This window comes from Morus notabilis, unplaced genomic scaffold, assembly GCF_000414095.1.
Source record: "Morus notabilis unplaced genomic scaffold, ASM41409v2 Scaffold552, whole genome shotgun sequence".
Taxonomy (NCBI): Eukaryota; Viridiplantae; Streptophyta; class Magnoliopsida; order Rosales; family Moraceae; genus Morus; species Morus notabilis.
Window position 1 is genome coordinate 436108 of NW_010384344.1, and position 21546 is coordinate 457653.

Here is a 21546-nt window from a genome sequence, read left to right on the forward strand (position 1 = left end):
ACAAGTGTTTAGCATACATGAATATAAACAAGAGTAAATGTGACATCAACCACAGTCTAGTAATATTTAAGTTTACAATCCATAATCTTTTATACATGCCTTAAGATAAGGGATTAGAGGAAATACAACTCTTTGCTTTCCTGAAACAAGTCCACGTCGCCGGTAATAGTTACCTACTCCGCACTACTTCTGGCATTGCCTGGAGGGGATTAATACATTTGAAAACAGGAAAAGGTGAGCGAAAGGCCCAGTAGGATATAATTTTATAAAGCATTTAAAATAAAGGTACTCACGGTCCGAAGATATACACCCGGAACCGATCATCCTTTTTTTTGAAAAAAAGAAATACTCACATAATAGAATATGTCTGTATAATGAAAGTGTGCAGCTCATCATACCACTAAACAAGAAGCGGTAAAAATGTCTGTCTAATGAAAAGTGCAGAGCCATAATTCCACTAAACAAGAAGTGGATCCGTACGGGTTTCGGGATCTGCCCCCAAGGATGCGATTCCCACATCTCGATCTCTGAGGCCACCATGCATTGTATCAGTCCTTAAAATATTTCATTTTAAGAAATGATACGCTTTGAAATCTCATTTCCAAAATCATTAGAAAACTTAATAGCATTCTCGTGCTATTTCTTTAAAATCATTTTCTTTAAACATGTTTTGTTCTAAAACATTTTCATTGGCTAAAATCATTTAAAGTGAGGCTAAAAAGGATATGGACAAGAATATCATACCTCTCGAATGTCAAACCTGGGCTAGCCTTCAGTTCTCCTAGCCTCCGCTTTCCTTAAAGCCTTAATACTTGACCTTCTCCACTAGCTTTATCACAAAAGCAATATCTTAAGAAGTATTTCTCATTCCTAAAACGAATTAAGTTCAATCATGTTTAATTGTTTCCTATTAGTGTGCCTTGACTCAAATCCAAGTTTCACAATAATTTTATAATTCAGTTTGGGGGTTCTTTAAAAATTAGAATCCAATTCATAGGTTTGGTTTTCCTATTTAATTTCAGTTTAAAACCAAGTTTCTAAAGAAATTTGTTCAGCATGCCGGCATAAATAGGAAAAATACCAAACCTACAATTCAAGTTCAATTTCAATATATATTCTCCAGAATCCATCAAAATCAGTTTCTAATCAATTAAACAAGTCCAATAACTAAAAATCCCCAAATTTCATTCGATTCCAATAATAACTGTTCAAACTCGAACCCTAACTCAAAATTATTCAAATCTAACCAAAATTAAACTTTCTCAAGCTTAAAATTTGAATCAAAGAGTGGGTTTCAAAGGGTTTTACCTCAAATCAGTTGCTCGAGCTTTGTCTCCCTCAATTTATCTGTTTTTCATTTTTTTTTTGGCGATTCTCGGCCAAACTGTCGAGAGAGAGAGGGAGAGAGAAACCCGGAGAGAGAGAGCAAGGGAGAGAGAGAGAACGCCGGCGGCAGGAAGCCCGGAGAAGGAGGTGGCCGGCGGTGGAAGAAAATAGAGAGAGAGAGAGAGAGAGAGGGGGCTGCGCTAGTGCACGGGAAGAACTAGAGAAGAAGAAGAAGAAAGAAAAGAAAAAAAAAAGAAAAAAAAAGAGTGGGCTGGCACACGGGAAGGGAAAGGGGGAAAAGAAAAAAAAAAAGAAAAGAAAAAAAGAAAAAGAAAAAGAAAAGAAAAGGAAAAAGAAAAATGGAAAAAAGGGAAAATGTATTAAATTTAAGTGTGTTTTCTAAAAAATATTGGGGTGAAATTATAAATACTGAAAATAACTTAAAGTCCCTTGATTAATTATGAAAATCAAATTAGGCACACTAATAATCCACAGTTTAGCATAATTAAACATGTTTAATTCTAGAGGGTGTTACATGAACTCGAGTTGAATGAGAAACTTGAACTTGAGTTTAGCCCCAAACTCGAGTTCAAACTCAAATTTTACAAAAGAACATGAACTTGAATAAAGTTGTAACTCGAGTTCAAACTTTTTTTGAGTTTCATTGCAAAAGAACAACCCCTAAAAATAATTTCTTAAAACGATACTAATTAAAAATTATTGAAAATGTAGAGTATTAAAAAACGGTTACCTTAAAATATAAGGTATTAATATGAAATTTTTTCCTTTTTTATTGTGAAATTAATTTGTATTTTGAGAAATTAACTTGTGTATTATTGAAGTTTATTTTGTTAGGAAAACTTTTTGTTAAAGTTGTGTTGTTGGTATTCATGAAATCAATATGTGTATTTATTGGAAATTTATATGATTGTAGTAATAGGTTTAGTTTTGTGATTATTTTGATGTGTTGTGTTAAGTTGTTAAGATAATGAATGTGTAACAATCATTTAAAAAAAATGTAAGATTTGTTTTACTGAAATGAGGAAAAAATATTTTCTTACCATAAAAAAAAATAATAATAAGGATGTTTTGATTATAAGAAATTGTATTTTGATAAACATAAGGGTTTTTTTGTGATTATTTTTATTGTGGTTAGGCTACAATTAGATTTGGGAGGAAATACATAAACTCTCAGTGAGATTTAATAGGAGCATTTAGATTGCACCCTTCTGTAGAGAAAAAATAACTCACCTTACACAGACTCTTCCTTAATTTATCCTTTTTTTAATACCCTTTTTCTCTATAAACTTCTTGTTTTATCTCTATTTTTTAACCTTTTTTTCTAAATAAATTTCCACGCCCTTTCGGTGCTTCACTCCCTTATTTTATTATTTTTTTAATACCCTTTTCTCTATAAATTTTTTTTATCTCTATTTTTTAACTTTTTTTCCATAACCTTTTTTCTAAATAAATTTCCATGCCCTTTTGGTGCATATTTACTCTTTTTTTTTTCTTCCCTTTTTAACTCTTTTATTTCTTTCTTTTGCTTTCTAAATCCTATCAAATTCTAAATCTTAAATCCTAAATCCTAAATATGTAAAGAGTAAATATGCAATCATTGTTCATTATTGGTGGTCTAAAAGAGTGAGTTTTTGACACTTTTACCTTTTTTTCTCTCATTTTTAAGTTTTAACTTTATTACTTTTTTTTTTTGTTAGCATGGTAGTCTAAAATTGATGAGTTTTAAGTGCTTTACTTTTTTTCTTTGCTTTTTAAGTTGCATCTTCTTTATTTTTTTTAAATTTTGTTATCTTGAAATTTTGAATATTTTACATATTTCTATGAAAAAAATATAACCTGTACCATATATTATAAAAAAACCAATATTACCATATATATATTTTTCCATAAAAATTATGTGTGGGGGATCTAAATTCTATATTTTATAATAGAGTCAGGTGTTAATTACCGTTAAAATATGTTTTATACCACTTAATATATAATCTTTTTGAATTTTTGAATAAAACTTTTCTTATTTTTTTTCCTCATATATTATTCATATTCTGCGTAGTAAAAACTTTAATTATAATTAAATACATGCATAACATGTAGCTACACTAGTATTAAGAAGGTCACACAGTAATTTAAAAAAAAAATACTTAAAAGAAGCGATCGTTGTTAAAGGCCACTATGAATAGAAGATGAGTCTCGCCTGAGTTGCAAGCGGTTTTTAAATTCATTTTTTTCCTATGCATTTGTGTGAATACGTGGCTTTGGTTGTGATATTTGGTCAAAGAAGAATATTCCTACGTGTTATCTTACGTGTCCACTCCATTTAATCTTTCTCTCTCCTACTTGGCTTGGCTCCCTTCACCGACCACCAATGTCCTCTAAAATTTACGTTATTAGTAGATGAGTTTAACTTTTTATTTTTTATTTTTAATAAATATTTTTTATTAACGTAATTATTTAATTAAAAAAATTATAAATTATAAATTATAAATTAAAAATAAAAATTGTGACTCATATATTTTTAAAAAAATATTTATTAAAATTATTTCAACTTTATAATAATCACGGTGCAGTACATGGGATGTTTTAAGTTTTTTTATTTATTTATTTTTTAAAATAATTTGAAAATCATTATTTTCTTTTTTTTTTAAAGGAAAAATTATCGAAACTGTAGAATCTTAACAAGTCGTCTTGATTCTATTTCTTCTCGTGTTCACGACCAAGTCCAACTTAACCTGCACTCCGTTGTCCTTCACAATTACAAACGGCAGCCATTTTTCCGACTACTTCAACCACAGCACCTCAACTCAACAGAGAGACGCGTATGTTATCTTCTTTTTCTTTTTCTGTTTATTATTTTCAATTTGATTTTCCAATCTCATGGTCTCTATTTTCTTCTCGTCAAACGTCTGAATTTTAGGCACCATTGTCATTTTTTCGCATATGGGTGTTCGAATTTCATTTGCATAGTTCCATAATTCGTTTTGTATATGAAGTTCAGTGTAGATGTGGTCTATGCATACCAGATGTTTGATTAAATGCTTCTGTTGGCAATTTGCTTATAATATGTGCTTCATTTTGATCATATTATTGGTTTCGAAATATTTATAGAGAAAATGAAATTACAAAGTGTTGAGAGAGAAAATTTTGTTCTTTGGTGATGAATTCAATTGACTGTCTTATGTAAAACTTTCTGTTCTGCTTCTCTAGGGGACTAGATTTTTCAAAGTTGCAACACCCCACTAATAAAGAGAAACCTCAAGTAATATGATATAGGAGTTGGGGGATTTGGTGAAGAAGATGATGATGGTTGGGAATTTGATGCGAAGAAGAGTAGTGTCATGGCAGCAAAAGGCACTGGGACAGAGAATTCCGTTTTCAACAATGACCCAGAATACATATAAGGATGACCACGACTGCCAAATTCTTATGTCTCCCTCTCTTGTCTCTTTAGACCACCTCCCTGACCTTTGGCCTCCTGACTCTACCGATTTTCAATTTCGATCCACCAAAAGTCACTGTGAGTTTGCCTCTCACCTATCATTTCATTTTCTGATTTTCATTTGTTTCCACTTTCAAATTATGGAAAATTTACAAATTCTTCTAAGATTTAATTCTGTCCGTTTCTCTCATAGAAGCGAGTTTGAGTACTAGCAGTTTCTTTTGACAATTTTTTTTCTGCTATTGATTTCCTTATTTGAATAATGTTTTCGTGTGCAAGTTCAAGGCCTTTGGTCACAACAAGATCATCTTAATATTTAGTACTTAATGATAGCAAACATATAAACATGATATATGAATGCCTTCTCTGAGATCTTCTATAAACCTTGTGTCCGTGCATGTATTTGTGTATGCACAAACAAAGTAATTCATTAACTAGACTTGGAATTTAGGGGTGAACTGATACTTTGGGATCTTGTGATACATCTATATGTGTGTCGAATTTATGGAAGGAGAATCAGATGATATATTTTCCTTGCCCCCTCCCATGTATTGTCCATCAAGATTAGAAGAATTACTAATAGGATAATGTGGAATAGAAAAGAATGTTTGGTATAACTTATCCCCCTTTCCTATTCCAAGGGTTCTTAACTATTTCTTTTATTATTGGCTTAATATATAAAAATGCCAAAACTTCTGTTGGTAAGTTTGAATGTCAAGATCTTCTCCATTAAAAAAAGGTCTTTGATATTTATGATTTATTTTTTCCCACTTTTCTCCTGGTTTATTTTTTATTAAAAAAGGCTCCATATTTTATCTTTATCGCAGCAAATGAGCAGACTGCAGCGGTAATTAATGGGCAGTTGATTGCAGAGGAAATCCGGGCAAGGATAGCTAGTGAGGTGAGGAGGATGAAGGAGTTCATTGGAAAAGCTCCTGGCTTGGCTGTCATTCTGGTTGGGCAAAGAAGAGACTCGCAAACTTATGTTCGGAACAAGATTATTGCTTGTGAAGAAGTTGGAATAGTGTCAAAAGTTACTGAACTGCCTGATGATTGCACAGAAGATGAGATACTTACTGCCGTATCTGGTTTTAATGTGGATCCATCTGTTAATGGTATTCTTGTCCAGCTTCCTCTGCCCCGGGTAATTTCTAGATCTCTGCTATAAACCCCTTTTACTTGCTTTTCTGAAAGTTAAAAAATGCAAATGAAACCATGCCCGAGTGAAGTTAAGAGATATATATAGTTTAAACCTTTCCATGTTGTAACTCCTACTTCAACTCAAGGCATCTATCTTTCTGTTTGTACAAGACGGCCATTGAGACTCTACTGGAATAGATTATGCGAAGATTTTCATAATCTACAGAAAAGTTGAAAAGGTGTGAGGTGGTGCAAATGAGAACTAAAATGATGAAATACCGTTGTATATTTATATTATTGTCGGTAGCGTCTCATTGAGATGACACGTCTAGCAATTGATGTTGAGGTTCTGGTGCATTAATTATCGGAACTTGCTACTATTTGTGATGACTTACCACAAAATGTCCGGGACAGCATTTGGATGTGGGAAAAATTTCGGATGTGCTGAGCCTGGAGAAAGATGTAGATGGTTTCCATCCACTTATCATAGGGAATCTTGCTATGAGAGGGAGGGAGCCTTTGTTCATTCCCTGCACTCCGAAAGGTTGTATTGAGCTATTAATCAGGTCTGGCATCGAAATAATGGGGAAGAAAGCTGTTGTGATCGGAAGAAGTAACATTGTTGGATTGCCTGCGTCATTGCTATTGCAGGTAATACCAATACCATATCCTATTGGGATGATTATTTACTCGTTGCTCCCATTCTGAGATTTAAGTAAGATAAATTTAATCAAATTCTTGCAGAGGCACCATGCCACAGTTAGCGTTGTGCACGTTTTCACAAAAGATCCAGAATATATCACCCGCGAAGCTGACATTGTGTTTGCAGCTGCTGGAGTGCCCAACCTGGTCCGTGGCAACTGGCTAAAGCCTGGTGCTGTTGTTATAGATGTGGGGACAAATCCAATAGAGGTATGGTGGATTTTTTTCGTTATTGCATATTATTGAACTCTTCTGCATTTCAAGTACATGCAAAATATCTAGGCAGTCAATGCAATAACATGCGGTTTTGCAGCTGAAGTGACGGCATTTTATTGCCGTACTTGCGAACTCAATGATGCCATGTTTTACACTAGAATTCTGGATTGGCAGGACCCCAGCTGCGAGCACGGCTACCGGTTAATGGGAGATGTTTGTTATGATGAAGCAGTGCGGGTGGCGTCAGCCATTACCCCTGTCCCTGGAGGAGTTGGGCCAATGACCATAGCCATGCTTCTGTCTAACACCCTTGATGCCGCCAAGCGAGCATATAACTTTACTTGAAATTTGGGACATTTGCCTGGCACTAGAAGCATATTGTCAATCTCTCCTTGACTGCTCGATAGCAGTTCTTTGCTCCAAATACTCAGAAAGCTATTCAAGCAGTAAGCTTGAATATCGCTTCTTGCCCTTTCATACACCCTACTGGAGGATCCATAATCGCTACCATGACACGTATAAAAATAAAAAGGAATTTTAGGCATCTGATTTTAGGTATGTTTTTGAGCTTATATATTCTGTTTTTCTTCGGTATAAAATTACAAACTCACAAGCCTTGTCCATGATAAAAGGCAAGAACAAGGTATAAGGGGGATCTGAATTTATGCGATGAGATGAATGGACTTTGCTGATTTCCAGGTAAAATAAATATACAACATATACATTCTTATCCGATTGAAAATATTAGCTCTTAATTACGTAACCAAATAAGGATAACCACCCTCGGGAGACATTATACCAAAAATAATGTGAATTGCGTGATACATTGTATAATTAAGTTAAAAGCAAGGAATCACAATGAGCAAGAATGTGGGATGATGCTACAATAAAATGGCTCGTCATACTTCTACTTGGTTATCGGACGGCGGCGACTCCACGACTGGAGGTATGCAATCCACCTTGAACCGCAGCACCTGTTAAAACAACATAAAATGCATAATTTTTCTCACCTAAACATTTGGTACAAGTATAACGATATAGGGGAAGAGGGAAAGTACGCGAGAAATGAATGTTGGCAATCCTCAAATATACCATTACCTTCTTAAAAAAACTTGCGTATGAATTGTCCCAAATTAGTTTGTAGTTTCCAGCCATGCATGTGCAGAAGTTGCCCTGAAAGAACAAATATCCAAAAAAAAAATTTAAGCAATCATCATCAAACTGTTGCAAGACCACTAGAGACAGGAGGGGAAAAATAAACTCACCTGATCAGCCTCGTAACGTCGGTAGGGCAATATTAGCTGCGCAGCAACCATCAACGAAACAATATAATCAACAAAGACTGTTTTAAAGAGGGAATCGAGTTGAAAGTCGAAACATCACATAAAATGGTAGTAGGTAAGCAGAGTACTGCAACTTACAGTTTTTTCTCCCGAAGAGTTTGTATACTCCACACTGAAACCAATATCCTGGAACACAAGATATAGCTTATTTTCAATGTATGTTGTCAACAATTTTGAAATAAATTATAACATTGAGATCCAGATTACAGAGATTTTAACAACTGCAAAAGCCATCACAAATTCGCCTGCACAAAATCTCATTGTCTGTAGATTTAAAATCAGTGTTTGAACTTGCAAGTACATAATTAAAAAGGGCAGGAGGGGTAGGCGGGAGGGGAACTTCAAAATTCCAATCGTTCCTTTCATTAACCAAAATCAATCATCCAATCTAAAATCAAACAATTACTACAGCAAAATTCTTCTCTAATATTCTGATTAATTATTTTTGCAATTTAAATTTCAAGATTTTTGATAATCTTCCTTATCTACCACATCCTACATTGTAAGATAAACAACAGATATATCATACACGAACAGTTAGCGGAAATAACTTTTGATGAAACTACCAGAGATAAAGAACTAAGTCACTAAAAGTTGCAACTAATGCTGAACAAAAAGACAACAGGTTTTAGCAAAAGAGAGAAGTAACAAACTTTTAAATAATGCAATGTATATGCAAACACACGATGCATATCATTTCCTTATACTCCCCATAAAATGGCAAATAGTTGTTAAAAAGAAAGAACTATAAACGAAAGAAATTTCATTATCAAGCGATAGCATTAATGGAAGTTTAGAACAATACCAAAGATATCTTGCCTTGCACCACCGAGAAATCCCAAGCAATGTATGAATTTAATGAGTCTACCGACAACAAGACCTGGGAGGGTAGTATAATACATAAAAGGTTATAAACGTCGATCACTAGTGTAGCAAATCCTCACTAGTTATAGAAATTATAAAATCAATAAATTCTTTTTTAATCCTAAACCATCTGCTAAAGATGTCTCTTCAACGTTTCTCTTTTCTCTGTTCTCTTTATTTTCTTCTCCATGAGCCCATTAAAAACATGGTCAAAAGTATTAACGACATTCAAAGTCTTGCTCTGTGGTAGCAATTTTCACTTTGATCTAACTAATTGCAAATGTTAAATTTCGTTGTACAGAATAACAATAATTTTTCACGACACTAATTTATTAGTAAAATGAGCCTAAACTAAACGGATTACATCCTTTTCATCAACGCATCACCTTGAATGGATGAATTTTTAAGCATGGCAGACAAGCTGAACCAACTTTAAGGTAGAAAACTATGTTTAACGTAACATAGATATTCCCATGCCATCAAATTTTCATACTTTATTTTTCACACACCAAAATATTTTTCTAAGACAAATATAATTATGGGCAAACAAAAATAACTTTTCTAGTACCATATATAATTAAAAAGAAAAATAAAAAATCGTGACATGGACAACAACTTGCATAAGCCAAGAAGAAAAGGTTCTTGAAACTAAAGTTCAAGCTAATTCAAGGATTTCATCTAGTTATCACCGATTGATGCCTATCTATTTGTTTGCATTCAATTATGGGTCCTATTGAAAAACAGTCCGAACTTTGTCTCAAAAATAACATTTTTCTTACCAGAAAAAGATATATAATTTTCAATTAGTATATGGATCAAAATTTCCTCATTATCTAACTAAACATTTGCCTTTAGATTGTTAGTCTAAACTCTAAATCCAAGCATCTAACCAATAACAACCTTACACCATTTTTAGCTTCATCTCCCATATCACCTACATAATCTTAAACCTGGATTACAATGCTAATTTCCTTGCCAACAGTTTTCTTCTTATACACTTTCAATATATGAAATAAAACATGTTTTTACTACTTGAATATTCAAATTTTCAAGAAAAATTTTACACACTTCTATAAAATGAGGGCTATCCCATTATGGCATTACAAAAATTACCAGACTGGGAACCTTCAAAATTTTATGGATATTATTATTAATTATTAGTTATTATTGTATTATTATTATTATTATTATTATTATTACAACAACTATTATTATTATTATTATTATTATTATTATTATTAATTTATTGTTGTTATTATTATTACTACTGTTGTTGTTGTTGTTGTTATTATTATTATTATTGAGATCATATGACGTGGCTATGTGCACGTTTCATGTTTGTGTGCTTATTCTATATTTGGAAGACATTATCACATGTCCCCTTTGCTTTATATTACATACTTCACTTAGTCGAAAAAATTACTCTTATACAAAGAAGATTCTCTGTCTTTCATATTTTCCTTCAATCCTAAAGCAAATTTAACTTGTATCCTTTTCCATCAGACATATAAAGATGCTCTCCATGTACGACTTTTGAGATCCAATGATCGAGAACAAGTTTTTAAGTGTAGAAATCTTAGCTTATTGTGTTACGGGAAGTAACTACTACAAACTTTTGAGATCAAAATAGGTGATATAGATTGGATATTTTTCATGAATAAACATAGCATATGCTGAAATGAGCATTAGATAGCCAAACAAACCTCATGACTTTTGCCAGCTGGAACACTTATTTCTTTGTAATCATCATTTTTCCTGTTCAAGAGAGACAGATGAGAACTCATCTTGAAACATTCACTCATAAATAACACACCAGGCCTTGGAAATTTACCTTCCTTCCAGTGCACCGGCAACCTCTGCTGAGATAAAGAAGGGCGAATTTGCAAAGACCTCACTAGAATAAGACGCACGGTAATCAATATATGAATGAATAGATAGCACATAGCAGTAGTGGAAAATAATAAGGTCCTAGTTCTCCTTCACCTTTCCAAACATGATCATCACTGGGAAAGGATCCCTTTTATGCATGAAGCATAAGAAAACTTCTATAAAAATTGTTCATGTCTTTTTTTTTTAAACAAGAAAACTTCACTTTTCTCATTGCTAATACAATGATCGTTCATATCACTCGAGAAAAGGCAGCATTTTCAATCAATTATGAACTAAAAAACAAAAATCAAACCAAATGCGGACACGATTGTATAAATAGAATCACCGTTCAATATCTTCAGGTTATATTAGCAAATTTCACATAGGATTGCGAATAAGGTGAAATTAATAGCAGCCCCATCATAGAATTGAGACGATAAGACCATCCCCAATGCAAATGCTAATGCCAATTGTATATTTAACACCAAAAAGTAAAATATGACACGTTATTTTCATTTTTGCTCCAATGCATAATACTATTTGAAATGTTAAAATCTACTTTTCTTATAATCATTATGCTTTAAAAGTTGTAAAAGTAAACTTTGATTTTAAAATAATTTGAAAAAGCAATAAGTTGTAATGATTCAATAAAAAACTAAAAAGTAACAAGATCAACCAATAGGAGTCAGATGCAAATTTGCCATATACTAGGTGAAAAATTTGCCACAAAGAACAACACATGGCAAATTTGCCGCAGCAAATATAGCATTGCATTGGAGAGTGTTTTTTGCACTTAAATGCTAAATTTACAATTGGGACATCAATTATAGCATTACATTAGAGATGCTCTAATACAATATCATGCAAAACATCAGACTCGTCAAGGCTCTATCAAAGTTCCAATTCTAGTTGTTGGCTATCATAATGAATACTCGATTATGCGTTCTTATTCTCGCTCAACTTTATTAAAGAAAAACACAATTTACTTTCAACTATCAGCATCAATGGATTTTTTATAAAATAAGAGGTACAGATACATAGCCAAAAACTGAATTGAACACATATAGTTACGTAATCATAGCAACGAGGATTCTAAATCACCTATTACAAACACAAAGTAATAAACTCAGCGGTGAAAAGGAATAATACCCAATAAACTTGAGGAATCTTTCAAACTCGGTGGTGTAGACATCAACTGCTTGTTCCAAGACAGCAACCTTTTGCCTATTTCTGCTCAATTTGGGCAAACAGAGATGCATCAGCAAAAGACAATAGAGAGAAAAAAAAAATCTCACTGCCTCATTAGGAACAGGGTGCAGTAAAACTAATCAACTTTGACAACCAGTGACAAGAAATAGAAGTATATCTTACAACTTTCCAGCCTCAAACCGTCCCCAAGCTAACACAAGAAAGAGCCGAATGAACAGCACCATTGCTGTAAGATTATATAAAGGTGGTCCATACCGTTGCCTTTGCTCTTCCATAGGCCTATAAAAAACAAGATTTGACCATATACAATAAGGCTTAAAATAGTGATATACGGCTTTATATAGTAGGTGACAAGAAACAATGATACAACAGGGGAAGGATGGATACTAATTTCAACACGCACCCATCATCATCATTTATTTGACGAATAAAATCTAGTAAAACCTGCATCCGCAAAAGAAATCAAAACAAACTGAGCAACCTTATTCTGAAAAATGCAAGGAATCTAGGAACAAAATACATTTTTGAAAATGCATCGCAACCTAAAATATTTTCTAAAGTGCAATCAGCAATGCTACCCATACTAAAAGAATTGTAAAGAAAATTTAAAAAGAAATATGACAAAAGTCCTAAACAAACACACAGTTGTAAAACGGAAACTGGCAAACAAACAATGATATGTAGCTGTCTGAAGAATTGCATAGATTAAAAAGTAATTGCATCCAAAAAACTAAGTGCCAGGCCAAAGACGGGACGATCGATACCTGTGGAACCCCAACCAAGTACTTCACAAGGGTTTTGTAAACACCTGTAGCAGAACCAAGCAGAGCTAACTGTTTCCTCCTGTAAGAATAAACAGCAATAAATTGCAAAGTCGTCCATAAATGGAAACATTGGGTATAATGGACAGCGAGCATTCCTTACCTCTCCATTTGTTGTTTCCAAAGAAGGGTGTATCGATCATGTATACTTCCTCCAGAATTAATCAAAGCATCTACCTCTGCTTGCTTATTCCTCTCAGAACGCTCTCTTTGTTGTCTAATAAGTGACCCCCGAAAATCTTGAGGCATGTACGTCATAACTGCAAATATGTTTTTAGATCCCATCATTAATGACAGAAAATAAATCTCAGCACACAATAATAAAAACCCAAAGGATTGAAATAAACATATGTAGGCAGCTGATAAGTTCATATCAGTACACCGATTAGAATGAAGTGGTACGATATGGCAGAGTGGCAGCCAAGAGCATGCCATTTTTTTTTTCTTTTCTTGGATGACCAAGAGCATACCAAATTGATCAATTTCTTTTCAAAAAAAAAAAAAAAATGCTATGTCAATTAAATTTGGATACTTAATATAAAATACCAGAAAAGAAAAAAGTTCCGGCAAGCAGAATTATTGATTCGTTTCATAATGAGTTAATAAAGTTGAAATATAGTAAAAGAGAATGTAAGTGCTAAGTAGACTACACTACACCTTGTTTATCGTTGCCAACTAGCTCTTAGACATCTATAACAACACAAATTTCACTGACCAAAAAAGCTTGGAATTACAATGATAAAGTAAAGATATTAAAGATACACGTACACAAATTAGTTGTTTTAGCAAAATCTTTAGTGGCTAGGCAAATTTGTTTGAGAGAAAGAAAGTATTGACAGTCTATTGTACCAAACGAGGCGAATCATACAGTCATAGGCATCACGGCATGGACAATAAGAATAATACTAACACAAGTGAAAGAATATATGCCTCAAAAATATTCAAGATGCCAGAGTTAAACTTCTAGCTTATATCATCTCCCGCATCAATCAACTCTAAAAAAGCTAAATACAAGCAAAGTTGTAAACTAATAACTCGACGAATATGCTGCATAAATGTTCAATCACCTGTAACTCAAATTGACTTTCCAATACAAAGAAATATTATCCACCTGGAAACAGATTTTATTTTATTTTCTTCTAATAAATACCCGGAAACACATTTTAAGCTTTCCACAATCTTTTTTTCTATTTTTCTATTTTTATATATAAGAATTTTCTTAACCTGTAAGAGGTGTCTCAATTTTGATAACCTTTTAAATCAGACATTCAAGAGAAATAACTCAAATGTGTTTGTCATGATGTAAAAGTTTGAATGATCCTTTTGTTGCGCGAAGTTCAAATATATAGGGCGTGTTTCTTTTCGTTTTTGAAAACCTTTTTCACGTTTTCCGAGGAGCAAAAATGAAAACGCTTCACAGATTGTCGTTTGGTGACCCATTTTCCCAAAATCAAAACTGAGAACACCCTTTTCATTTTCTCTTTTTTCTCATGTTTCTGAAAACGATTTTTTTTCGTTTTCATTTTTGTTGTTTTCATTTTCTCGACCGTAGTTCCCATTTCCTCTCTGAAATCGCCCATTTCCTCTCTGAAATCGCTCAAAGTCGTTTTCCATTTCCCCATTTTCATTTTCTCCACTCTTCTGCGACTGCGCGTCCCCCCGTCTGCAACTGCGCCCCCCCCCCCCCCCCACTCTTCTTTGACTGCCCCCAACATTTCCTCTGTTAGTTATACCGTATATAATGTTATATTAATATATTATTACATGTTTTTAAAAATTAAACCACCGAACACAATTTCAGTTTTTTTAAAACTGAAAACAATCTCAGAATAAAACTACCAAACGTATTTTCAGAAATGATTTCAAAATGAAAATGAAAACGTTTTCGTTTTCATTTTCATACAGAAAACAAAATCATTTCCAAATGCACCCATAATCACCCTATGTTTATCAACGCGAACCAACATTATTCATGAGTTCCCATCAGTATCTACAATGGCATGAGCCCTACGCTATCTCCATTTTCTTTTGAAAAACACACCAACCACATTTAGATTTAAAATAAAAATGCACAAGGTTATACATGCAAGAACGGGAGAATTATGAAAAAGCTGCAAACCAAAAGGAAGAGAATCTCAACCCAGTGAACAAAATGAAAAGTGTTGGACATTATAATAAGATAAATAAGAACAGTAATAAAAGCAACATGTTCTTCCAACATAACATAACATGCGCATGTACAATTGACGTGCCAAAAAAAAACTAACCTGTATTGAAAATACGCTCTGAATTCATTGCTTGGAAAGTTTGCAAAGTCTTCAAAGTGTTTTGAAATTTATCTTTGATCTGCCCCAAAACAACGGCAAGCTCAGCATCATCGATCGACTGCTGTTGGAGCTGCACTCAATCAGAGAAATACAAAATCAAAATTAAAAATCATGAAACGCCAAGTAGGTAAGAGGCCATTTCACGGGAAGAATACAGAGCTCTCGTAAAAATGCATCTAATTCGTACCAGCGGAGGCCAATGAGGGCTCTCAAGCAAGAAGATAATCTCTTCAATGTGTTCTCGATTCTTCCACATGTTCTCATCAATTTTATGGGGAGGTCTACAGTCGGCTTCATCCAATAACAACTTTTCACCTACAATGAGAATAATTGCAACAAATAAGGCAAGCCCAGTATAATAATCAGTGAAAACCCAAGGAATATAGCCTTTATGCACAAGTTTAGGTCCTTGTTACTAGTATTTTAGCAGCATCACGGCTGGGAACACACAGTACACGACAAAACATCATGAAATCATTACCAGAAATACAACATTGTTTCCTCACTCGTCTTTCATAATTCATTCTCGTGATTATGATTTACACTTTTGCAGAGTGTTATTATTACTAACCATTTTTTCAAAAGATGGAAAATTTATAACGCATAATGGCAGAGAAACTAAGTCGGGGGGGAAAAAAAAAGCAAAGGCACAAAACTGGCATTCATTGACAAAATGATTATTCAAAACCCTACTTTATTAGCAATTCTACCTGAAATTCCACAATGAATTTTCCTCGAGATTGTTCAAAATTTATTCAGAACCCGACACAATTATTATCAACAAAAACAAGGAAGCACGATTTAGAATACCTTGATTGGGGGGAATATCAGCGATGACATCGTTAGCGAAAGAGCGAATTTCGGAAGAAAGACGAGAGACGTCGTCGGAGAGAGGGGAAAACGGGTATTTGTCGTAGTATGAAGAGAGGAAAGCCCTAGTAATAGGGACGAGACCCTCCGTAGACGCCCTTTCTTCCCACCACACAACCCAGACTCGAGCGTGTTTCAGACGGCCGATCTCTCTCTCTCTCTCTCTCTCTCTCTCGCTGAAGTCTACGCCACCGTTTGGTACTCGCGTCCTGTTTGCAGGACCACTTTTCTGAGACTGACGGTTTTTCTTCCCACGAACAACATTAATTTAAGGAAATATACAATTAGGGTTAATTTTTTTTAAGACGAAATTACATGGCATGCTATTAAAAATAAAAATAAAAAAGAATACAAATTGATAATATATGTTTAAGTGAGTAGTATAGATTTGAGTGATAATACTAAAATAAATATAGATAATGACATTGTTTGAGTGACATTGCTGAATTTCTCCTTTAATTTTGAATTTAATCCTCAAAAATAATGGTTGTTTTAATCCTATATTTCACTATCGATTAGGTGATTATTTGGTTAATATTAATATAATTGTAAATTATAAAATAGATTTCAAAATTTAGAAAAATTAAAAAGATAACTTGCAAATTTTTCACTCTAAGCCTTAAATATTATATCCTCATTTACAACTAACCGTCGCATTGTCATTATTCTTTTATAATGTCTTTTCTTAATTTGTTATGTGTCCTATACATGATTAAAATTAGGGGTGTATAAAAAACCACCAACCTGTCTCACATGCCTGCTCTGTCCCGACCCCGCTTGCCATGATTGACGCCACATCATCAACCCGCCACCCCGCATGTTAGCACGGCCACTTTTTTTTTTTTTTAAAACTAGGTTACTGAATGGAAATACTCGTAATAGGTATACTATATGCTCGTGATATTAGTTTTCATTTGTTAAATCTAATATAATTGTTGTATCTTCTATTGTTTAAATATCTTTTCTACTAGGGGAAAGGAAAAAAAAGTATGTTATCTTGCTTTATTATAAGATACAGTAACTAAAAATATTAAATTTGATGCTATACACACAAAAAAAAACAAAAAACAAAAAACAAAACAAATACAAAACAAAACAAAGGTTTTTTGCATACGACTCCCCTAAACTTTTCATATTTGACGGATTAGTCTTTATTATATTAGTGGTTCTTTTGGTAACGTTCAAATTTTGAACAGTTTTGGATAATTTTTTACACGTGACTTGGACGTGAACTCCTAATTAGGGCATTAATAGTCTTTTTATTCAAATTACGAATTAACAAAAGAATAATAATAAAACACAAGAAAAAAAAATTCCAGTCCTTAATATTTCAAGTTCGTTTAATTCGCTAATTTAAATTTTTAATTCAAGTTTAGATATGATTATGTGAGACTTTTTTATTGTAGTAAAAAAATTAAATTTGACTGTTTCTGATAATTTTTTACTGTAATAAAATTTAAATTCTCAACTCGAATGCATTTTGGGCTCGTTTAGTTCGTTGATTCGAGTTGAAATGTGATTTTATGTGAAACTTTTATACTATAATAAAAAAATTAAATATGACTGTTTTTAAAAATTTTTAATGTGACAAAACTCAAATTTTAAACTTAAATCAATGAAATGAACTTCTTCACTCTCTCTCCGGTTCCCCTCGCCTTCGACCTTCCGTTCCTCCTCTTCGCTGGGGACCTTGGTCGGAGCAGCCGCCGAATCTCCTCCTATTTGGCTCTTGAGAAAATCTGGATGGAAAAAAATGAAAAGATTGATGGAACTTTTGGTCTTTTTCACAGGTTGTATTACCGTCACGTGGAGGAAGGGAAGCAATATCCGGTGTTGTGTCGGAGGCTATGAATCCACCTTTTACAGAAACCAATCAAGAAGAATGAAGGAATTCCTTTTCATAAATTCTCGACTTCTTTTCCTCCCTTCAAGTTTCAATTTTTCTATAATTCAATCTTGATCTGATATTTGCTCGGTGAATTTAGTTTAACTCTGATCACTTAGGAGCTTGTATATATCCGTCAAATTCTAGACCGAATTGTTTTCATGTTTTCTTGGAAGGATCAGTTGGTGATTGAGTTGTTTTGGGTTTGGGTTTTGTCGAATTGATTGCAGATGGATGATAAGTGTATTGTTACGCTGGTTTTTGAGATTATTTGGTTGTTTTGATGTTTGCTATTACCCGATTAAAGAAATGATTTGGAATCTCATAATGCCCCATTACCACCATATTACAACTTGCTCATCTTTGTTTGTTCAGATATGGTGTTTTCAGATTTTTTTTTCTTTTTTTTTTTTTTCCGATCTGGGTTTCTTCATCAAAATGAATGTTTGTTCGTTTCTTTTTATTAAGAAAATGACTAGCAAATGCCAGTGACCCATTCCGTCTAAAAACTTAGGCCCCGTTCACTTCGTTGATTCGAGTTTAGAATTCGAGTTTTTCTACAGTAAAAAGCTCTCACAAACAATCACATCTAACTTTTTTGCTACAGTAAAAAGCTCTCACATAAAGTCACATCTCAACTCGAATTTTAAACTCAAATCAGCGAAGTGAACGGGGCCTTAATACCGTCATTTTAAGGAGTCGATTGTAAAAATTTTTAGTTTAATGACCAATCCACCAAACAAGAGAAGTTCAGGGGGTTCCATGTAAAAAAGCCAAAAACAAATGTAGGGTATGTTTAGTTCACTGTTCGAGTTTTTAATTTGAGTTGAGATATAACTTTATGTGAGAATTTTTTATTGTAATAAAAAAATTAAATTTGACTATTTTTTTAGAGATTTTTACTGTAACAAAACTCGAATTATAAACTTAAATCAGTAAAATGAACGGAGCTATAAATTTTGCACTCAATTAAAAGGAACCATCAACGAAAAAGAAACACTTTAATATGTGAGATTCACGTGTTAAACTTTAAAACTCTTATAATTACGCATGTATAAGATGTCAAAAAAAAAAGAAGAGAGAGATCAAATATGCATGTATAGAGATAAAAGTTAATATATAGACCATCATCTAATTCAAATGTATTGTGTGCATAGAGATTTAGTGTTTTTTATTCTTACTTTTAACGAATAGTATTAACTAAGAATTATATTACGAGCTCTTATTAACTTTTAAAATAAATACAAAAAACAACACTTAAAACTTTTTTCCCCATTTTTTATTTTTTTTTGTCTAACTAGCATATTGGTCCAAACAACAAGCCCAACCCGTCAACCCACTCATAACCACTCACCGCACGTGCAAACCGGCCCGCCACCCACCCGCAATTCAACTTATGGTTTGCGATTTAGCTCATCTCTAGTGTTAGAACTTTGGGCCGGCGGGCCGGCTCGAGGCCTGAATTTTTCGAGCTTGGTGGACAGGCCCAACTACCAGCCCATCCAACAATACATTTTCGGGCTCTGGCAGCCCGAAAATGGACACCATGCCGAAGCCCACCGCCATCTTGTCGCCGTCAACTGCCGTCCGCCGAAATTTTTTCGGCCAGGCCCTATTTGGCCCAAACTGCTCGACTTGCCCGAAACCCGACCAATGGTCAAAATTTTGACAGTTAGAGTCTGACCCGACCCGAAGCCCGGTCCCAACGGCTAGTTTTTTTATCGTTGCCTGAATTTCTGCTCAAATCCGCCCGAACCCGACCCGCCGAAAATAAATGTAGCCGTTGGATCCGAATTTGGGGGGAAAAATCAATTTTTTAACCCAAAAATTTTCTTATAAATACCCCCATCCCCCACACATCTTCCTCACTCAAACTCTCTCAATCCTTCTCAATTTCTCTCAATCTCTCTTAATTTCTCTCAATTTCTCTCAATCTCTCAAATCTCTCTCACAATTTTTCCAAAAACTATCACATTATCCTAAAGCTCTCTCTCTCAAATCGCTCTTATTTTTTTATAATGGATTCTTTTGGTTATAGTGGTATTCCCGTTAATGCCCAACACAACGTGAAAGAAGGAAAATTTCCTACTAATGAATCTGTTACGCATGAATCTAATAATCCGAGCCCTGGTGGGTGTACTGGAGGTTATGGTCTCAATGGTGGTGGGTGTGGAGAAGCGGTGAGTACGAGTGCAAGTGCGACTACGTCTTCAAGTGTTGCAACCTCCAAGAAGAAATGTAAGTGCACCTCGACAGTTTGGGATCACTTCGACACAATTGAGGAGATCGATGGTTACGCCCAAACGTGTACAAAAACAAGCGGTCAATTGTAGTACAATTTGAACGGTCGATCCCACGAGGAGGTGTTAAATTGAACAAGAAATGACTAGCAAATAAAAAGCTTTAGGAAAGTAAGCAATCAAACAAAGAAAGGGAATGAGTGTTTTTGATGATTTTTTGAACAATTTAAAATGGAGAAAATTCAATAATAAAAAGTGGTAAAGCTTTGAAAATCCTCCATATGCTTTGTTTACCTAATTGGATTTTGATTCATAAATTGACTCAATTGAAAGTTTCACATCCCAAACAATCAATCGGAAAATAAATATTTGAAGAACATATGAATTAAAAATGTATTCGAGTAAATAAAATTCTAACGTTTAGAATTAGAAAAAATTATCTTATGAGAAATCTAAGAGCGACAATATACCGTTGGCAATATTGCAGTAAAAGACTACTCATAAAACAATACCTATCAATATATAATATAATGCAACAATCACATAAAAAGAGCTTGACTAGATTTATATGAAAGTTGACAATAAAATATATTGATAAGAAGAAGAATTATGATAAAAGAAAATTATTTACTCAAATGTATAAAACTTACAAACCATTAGAGAATCAAAAATCCAAATAAGTTCACTACATAAATAGGATCATCTCTAGCCTCACCTAAATACTCTAGCCTAGCTTGCACATAATTCCCATAAAATTCTAAAAAGAAAGTATGAGAATAAGAACAAGAAAATAATAGAAAATGTGTGAGAATTTAGACTCCTAAAAATTAACCCCTAATCACCTTGACAATGGCCCTATTTATAGAGTTTTTAAAATGCTAAGAAAAAACCATCACAAGGCTTAAACGTGGAAGAAAAACCATCATAAACGCATCTGGCTGAAGAGTGGGACACGTGTCGTGAGTTGATTTGCGCGCGGGGAGAAGACGTGGTGCACAGCTGGACCCACGCGGAGGACGACTGGATGCGCGCGAGAGAAGAACTCGCGCGGGGAGGGAACGTGCGCGCAAAGTGCGCGTACGCGAGGGAGCAGCTGGACCCCACTGGACGCGTGGCGAGATCTGGCTGGAGGGACGCTGGAACGCGGGGCCCACGCGGAGAGGAAAGGAGATTCGGGTGACGCGCGCGTGGAAGAGACTCGCCCAGGGATGGGCTCGCGGCTTCTCGGCTCGGCTCGGCTCGGCTGGACGATGGGCTGATGGGCTTTGGGCTGAATTGGG

The 21546-nt window shown here is 34.2% G+C and overlaps 2 protein-coding genes across 3 annotated transcripts; one reads left to right on the forward strand and one right to left on the reverse strand.

The window, feature by feature from the left end:
- The first annotated feature begins 4005 nt into the window (after positions 1-4005).
- Positions 4006-7396, forward strand: LOC21405561 (bifunctional protein FolD 1, mitochondrial). 2 transcript variants are annotated; one of them, XM_010114728.2, is made up of 6 exons: positions 4006-4160; positions 4549-4858; positions 5608-5924; positions 6335-6571; positions 6665-6832; positions 7013-7396. In XM_010114728.2, the coding sequence occupies exons 2-6, from the start codon at positions 4639-4641 to the stop codon at positions 7181-7183; spliced, it is 1113 nt and encodes a 370-aa protein (XP_010113030.1). In that variant the 5' UTR covers positions 4006-4160; positions 4549-4638; the 3' UTR covers positions 7184-7396. The 2 variants fall into 2 exon arrangements, with proteins under 2 accessions (XP_010113030.1, XP_024032281.1); XM_024176513.1 differs by having other exon boundaries at positions 6936-7093.
- On the reverse strand, positions 7219-16960 carry LOC21405562. Its single transcript, XM_024176526.1, has 16 exons — positions 16886-16960; positions 16082-16388; positions 15459-15586; positions 15212-15341; positions 13048-13204; positions 12888-12966; positions 12527-12567; positions 12286-12402; positions 12064-12144; positions 10877-10939; positions 10749-10800; positions 8987-9061; positions 8260-8307; positions 8104-8139; positions 7937-8011; positions 7219-7812 (listed from the first exon to the last, which is right to left on the reverse strand). Exons 1-16 carry the CDS (start codon positions 16958-16960, stop codon positions 7738-7740), a joined length of 1539 nt encoding a protein of 512 aa, XP_024032294.1. The 3' UTR covers positions 7219-7737.
- Positions 16961-21546: the final 4586 nt, after the last annotated feature.